Raw genomic sequence first — 5814 nt, 5'->3', positions numbered from 1 at the left:
AGCCACCGCGCCCGGCTGTTTTTACGAGACCCAGGACGGGGCTTGGATCCCTTGTGTGTCCCTTGTCCGTGCCTGCGGTGGGCCTGTAGCTATTTGTAATTCAGTGAGTAACCACCGTCTCACTGTTGTCATGTATTCTGTTTCCCCCGGCCTCCTCCCTCGCCTCCTCCTGGCGCTCTCTAGCCCTTGCCAGCTGCCCACATTCCTGCTGGGTGCTTCCCTGATTTGCCTGCCCCATCCCCCACCCGCACCTTATCTCCTGCCTGTTTCCTCTGACCCCAGGTCAGTAAGATCAGTTTGGTGGACCTTGCTGGGAGTGAGCGAGCCGACTCCTCAGGGGCCCGGGGCATGCGCCTGAAGGTGAGGGGCTTCACAGTGTTGTGGGCTGTATGTGGAGGTCTCCAGTGGGAACATGAGACACTGACTGGGGAGGTAGGAAGGGGAAATGGATCGGATTGGGAGAGCACACTTATCCCCCACGTTCCTTATCCTTTTCCAGGAGGGCGCCAACATTAATAAGTCCCTGACTACTCTAGGGAAGGTGATCTCGGCCCTTGCAGATATGGTGAGGCCTGGGTGTTGGAAAGAGAAGGGGCTTGGGAAAGGGGGGTGACGCACCCTAATCTCCTTCTCCTTTCTATTCCCCAGCAATCCAAGAAGCGGAAGTCGGATTTTATCCCCTACAGGGACTCTGTGCTCACCTGGCTGCTCAAGGAAAATTTGGGTGAGGGCCTCTTCCTCTCTGCCTGCTGACCCTGACACATCCCACAAACTCCTCTGATACGTCTGACAAATCCCCTTGCTATGCCGAGAATCCCAAATCCCGTTGTCTCACTTCTCCCCTTGACCCTTCAAAGAAAACATTCTTCGAAGATTTCCTGATGCTGAGAACAAGGCCATGCCCTCCCGCCAAGCCAAGGGCCCCACTGACCTGGCTACTCATGACCCCTCCCTGATCCCCAATCCCTGATCTCACACCCACTGCTGCACTGCTCACTTCATCCCCCTTCCATGGTTCTGTGACTGTCCTGCAGATGTATCTCCCTGACCTCATTCCCTACCTCAACCACATGTCGTGGTTAGTTCCACCCCACTAGATTCCCCTACCTCAGACCGTGACCCTATAAGACCCCCACCTGGGCAGTGGGCCCCAGCCCCATGACCCGGTCTGACTTTTCTTTTCTTTTTTTTCTTTTTTTTTTTGAGACGGAGTCTCGCTCTGTCGCCCAGGCTGGAGTGCAGTGGCCGGATCTCAGCTCACTGCAAGCTCCACCTCCCGGGTTTACGCCATTCTCCTGCCTCAGCCTCCCGAGTAGCTGAGACTACAGGCACCCGCCACCTCGCCCGGCTAGTTTTTTTGTATTTTTTAGTAGAGACGGGGGTTTCACCGGGTTAGCTAGGATGGTCTCGATCTCCTGACCTCGTGATCTGCCCGTCTCCGCCTCCCAAAGTGCTGGGATTACAGGCTTGAGCCACCGCGTCCGGCCCCGGTCTGACTTTTCTTAGCCCCTACTTCAGCTAAAGCTTTTCCCTGCACTCCATTCACAGGTGGGAACTCACGCACAGCAATGATTGCAGCCCTGAGCCCTGCTGACATCAATTACGAGGAGACTCTCAGCACCCTCAGGTGCGGCTTCTGGCTCTAGCAGGGATGGGGCAGCATAGGAAAAGTGCCAGGAGTTCAGCGAGCTGCTCAGGACCCTGCTCGTGAGACGAGATGGGGGAGATGCCCGAGCCCTGCCACAATATCTTGAGACCTGGGAGAGAGGGAAGGAGAAACAGCAGACCAAGGGTCCCATGCACCCAGGCCTCACCGACCCTTCTCTTCTCTCACCCAGGTACGCTGACCGCACCAAGCAAATCCGCTGCAATGCCGTCATCAACGAGGACCCGAATGCCCGGCTGATCAGAGAGCTGCAGGAGGAAGTAGCCCGGCTGCGGGAACTACTGATGGCTCAGGGACTGTCAGCCTCTGCTCTGGAAGGTCGAGTTTCCAGGGAGGGGCAGCTCAGGGATGCCCCTTGGCCCACCCCATCCCTCCTCCCTTGCCTTTGCCCAGTCCTGGAGCCAGGGAGGGACCACGCGCTATGAAACCCTCCATGTCCTCAGTGACGTGGACACAGATGTGGAGAGTCGGGACGTATGTCTTCAGATGTTACAGGGAGGGACTAATACTCTCGGGGAGAGTCAGGATCCAGAGGGACCTGTCAGGCTCCTGGAACTAATGACCGTTATAGGAAAAAATGGCAATCTGGACTTATAGGTCAAACGGTACATTGTTGAGAAGAGGCTAGGCTACTGTAACTTTCTTGACAGAAGTTCTTGTAAAACGCCAGAGTCCAGGTGGACCATAGCTTAGCAGTTCGCAGTGGACTGCTTTCTGGCATGTCATTCTCAGCCTCGCTGATGGAAACAGTGTCCAAGTCAGAGGATGTGTAATCCGTGTTGACTGGGTCAGGAATGGGCCCTGCATTCAGTCTTGAGATCATTGCATTGAAGATGGTTAGGGTGCTGAGGGCACAGTGCGGAGAATATGAGTGTTCTTGGGAAGAGAAGGAGAAGGTAACTAGGATGTTTGCTTTCCAACATTTGAGGGATTGTCTTGCAGAAGAGAAAGCAGTAAGAACTTTTTATCCCAGAGGGCAGAACTAGAAACACCAGCACACATGACGTGGGGCCAGTTTCAGCTCAACACAGCCAAGAATTTCTTTTTAATTAATTAATTTATTTTTTGAGACGGAGTCTTGTTCTGTCGCCAGGCTGGAGTGCAGTGGCTCGATCTTGGCTCACTTCAACCTCCGCCTCCTGGGTTCAAGTGATTCTCCTGCCTCAGCCTCCTGAATAGCTGGGATTACAGGCGCCTGCCACCACACCTGGCTAATTTTTGTGTTTTTAGTAGAGATGGGGGTTTTGGCCTGGCATGGTGGCTCATGCCTGTAATCCCAGCATTTGGGGAGGCCAGATCAGGCAGATCACCTGAGGTCAGGAGTTCATGACCAGCCTGACCAAATGGTGAAACCCCGTCTGTAATGCAATGGTGTGGTCTCAGCTCACTGCAACCTCCGCTTCCTGGGTTTAAGTGATTCTCCTCCCCCAGCCTCCCAAATAGCTGGAATTACAGGCGCCCATCACCACACCAGACTAATTTTTGTATTTTAGTAGAGATGGGGTTTCACCATGTTGGCCAGGCTGGTCTCGAACTCCTGACCTCAGGTGATCCATCCACCTCAGCCTCCCAAAGTGCTGGGATTACAAGTGTGAGCCACCACACCTGGCCCCACCTAAAAATTTTCTGATGGTGCAAGTTATGTAATAGTGGAAAGGACTGGCCGCCTTCTTCAGTAACAAGCTTTCCACCCCTGGAGTTCATGCAGAGGGACTGGGTGTCCGTTTGTCATGGCTGCAGTAGGAGGACTCCCTGCCTGGTAGGAGGCTGACCAGCGGTCTTCTGTAGTCCTTACAGAATGGTCTTCTGTGAAGCTCTTGGTCTCCTGGATGTCTCTCATCAGCTCCTTCTTTCCTTAGCCTCATTCTTTTTCCCGTTTCCCTCCTAGGCCTGAAGGCGGAGGAAGGGAATGTCGGAAGCGCCCTGCCAGCTGTGTCATCTCCCCCGGCTCCACCCTCATCACCCACCACACATAATGGGGAGCTGGAGCCGTCATTCTCCCCCAACACAGAGCCCCAGATTGGGCCTGAGGAAGCCATGGAGAGGCTACAGGTGGGAAGCTGGAGCTGGCAAGGGCTGGGGCTCTGGGCGTTCCTGGGAGTTTACTTCTCCAAAGTCAAGCTTGAGAAAGAAGGAATTCTAGGAGTAGCATGGCCCCAGGGTAGATTGTCCCTACCCTGGGTCTGCTTGTCCCAGACCATCCTGAAACCTGCCCACCCTTATACTCCCAGGAGACAGAGAAGATAATAGCTGAGCTGAACGAGACGTGGGAGGAGAAGCTGCGCAAGACAGAAGCCTTGAGGATGGAGAGGTGTGAGGCCTGACTGCTGGGGTCCTGGGAGGAGTTGGAGGCCGCGAGGGAGATCAGGTCCCACAGGGAAGGAGGTCACGGGCAGTGAAGGTAAGACTGACATTTGCCTCTCCTCTGCCCACAGAGAAGCATTGCTGGCTGAGATGGGGGTGGCCGTCCGGGAGGACGGGGGAACTGTGGGCGTCTTCTCTCCAAAGAAGGTGAGTGAGGAATCGGGCGAGGAGGCCTAGAGAGCCTCTGGATGCTTAGAAAAGAGGCAGCAGGTGCAGGGTAGTGAATGCTGTCCCTGATCGCTCCCTGTGAGGTCCCTGGCTTGTCCCTCCATCATTTCTGTCCCCACCCTGCCACCTCCTCTCTGTTGTCTAGTCATCCCTGCCTTCTCCCCTCAGCCACTTGACAGTCAGCTTCAGGAGAGGGAGAGGGCCTGGGAAGTCGGAGGTTGGTTGGGATAGAGACTGAGGCACTGTGCATGCTTTTGTATCATTTAGTTTTGTATTCTGTGCATGCTTAAAAAGATAACTAAAGGAATCTATTTTCAAAAGGGTAACTTGGGAAGACTAGACTAAAGGAATAGAGGAGGCGTAAGCACTGCGGTGTAAGACAGTGGTTGCCAGTGCAGCGAGGGGTTGGTTATAGATAGAGGCACCCATGTGGCTTGGAGCTATGCTGCAACTGGTTTCCTGGAGAAGGTGGTTTGGAAAGTGGAACCTGAAAGATGGACAGGACTTGGGGGGTATGGAGGAGTAGGGCTGACATGAGGTTGAACAGCCTGGGGTACGTGTTGGGGTGAGTGGGACATGCCAGTGCCCGACGCGTGCCTGCCGCCAGGTTTTAGGTGCCTAATAAATCTTTGCTGAAAGGAAGGAAGGAACAGGGCAGGAGAGGTCAGGCTCAGGTGGAGGCAGGAATGATACTCGAAACATTAATAACCATCTGGCAGAGGGACTGACCAGTCAGAAAGGACACTGGCTATAGACAGCCACCCTGCTGTACTGGTGCATACCAATGAAGGGATGGTGCAGAGGCCAGTTTGAGCAGGGCATGAACTTCCAGTTCCACCAGGGAACCAGCCCAGCCCGTTGGACCATGGTGTGAAGCAGCAGAGGGTCAGGCCCTAAATCAGATACACTGTGCTCTGGGCCTGATAGGATCACTGGGGGCTGCCTGGAAGAGGTGATGGGTTCTCAGAACAAGGCTCCTCTCTGTTTTGTAAAGTCAGGTCCATCTGGGGAACTAAGCAAGCAGGGATCACTGAACCACTGTTCTGAAAAGAGGAGAGGGGTTTTGCCTTGTCTGGCTGAAGCCACAGTGAGGGAGTGAGAGAGCTGTGGGCAGCAGGCCAGGCTGCTTGTCTGGGGTCTTGTCTGGGGCTGGGTACCCGGGGCTTTGGGGTCCTTCTGAAGGAGCCAGACTCTTCTGGGACGCAGCCACATCTAGGTGGAGAGAGGGGCTACAGACGCTCTCAGCATGGCTTCCAGCCACCTTTGTATACCTGGACCTGGGCCACTTCCACCATTGTCGCAAGGATGGAGAAAAAGCAGAAAGGAGTGGGAGACTGGTGGGGTGAAGGTTTGTTCCTTGGAGAGCTTGCAGAGCTGCCACCTGCCAAAGCCTGGAGACCAAAGAAGGGGGTTCTTGTTTTGTTTTTAATTGTTCTTATAAAAGTAATACACACCAGAGAGAACATTCTAATAGTTCTAAAAGGTGTGTACAGTGAAAAGTCTCTCCGTTTACAGCATTTTGTTATAGAAGAGAAAAAAGTAACTCTCCATCCTTCCCACCCTTAAGTTCCCCTCTCAGAGGCAGCCTTCATTATGAGTTCTTTTTTTTTTTTTTT

General features: G+C 54.0%; 2 protein-coding genes across 2 annotated transcripts in view; one reads left to right on the top strand and one right to left on the bottom strand.

Annotated features, from left to right (window-relative positions):
• KIF1C (kinesin family member 1C) overlaps positions 1–5814 on the top strand; it is a 27026-nt gene that overhangs the window by 3848 nt on the left and 17364 nt on the right. The window contains exons 8-15 of the mRNA XM_011994748.1: positions 283–360; positions 500–565; positions 649–724; positions 1549–1627; positions 1839–1984; positions 3555–3718; positions 3898–3977; positions 4102–4177. Coding sequence (XP_011850138.1) covers positions 283–360; positions 500–565; positions 649–724; positions 1549–1627; positions 1839–1984; positions 3555–3718; positions 3898–3977; positions 4102–4177 — 765 coding nt within the window. The remainder of the gene's footprint in view (positions 1–282; positions 361–499; positions 566–648; positions 725–1548; positions 1628–1838; positions 1985–3554; positions 3719–3897; positions 3978–4101; positions 4178–5814) is intronic.
• Positions 1–5814, bottom strand: part of INCA1 (inhibitor of CDK, cyclin A1 interacting protein 1) — a 25077-nt gene that overhangs the window by 10586 nt on the left and 8677 nt on the right. The window lies entirely within an intron of this gene.

This window comes from Mandrillus leucophaeus, unplaced genomic scaffold (assembly GCF_000951045.1).
Source record: "Mandrillus leucophaeus isolate KB7577 unplaced genomic scaffold, Mleu.le_1.0 Scaffold46, whole genome shotgun sequence".
NCBI lineage: Eukaryota > Metazoa > Chordata > Mammalia > Primates > Cercopithecidae > Mandrillus > Mandrillus leucophaeus.
The sequence above is the reverse complement of the archived record's forward strand: the minus strand, read 5'-3'. Positions and strand labels throughout refer to the sequence as shown.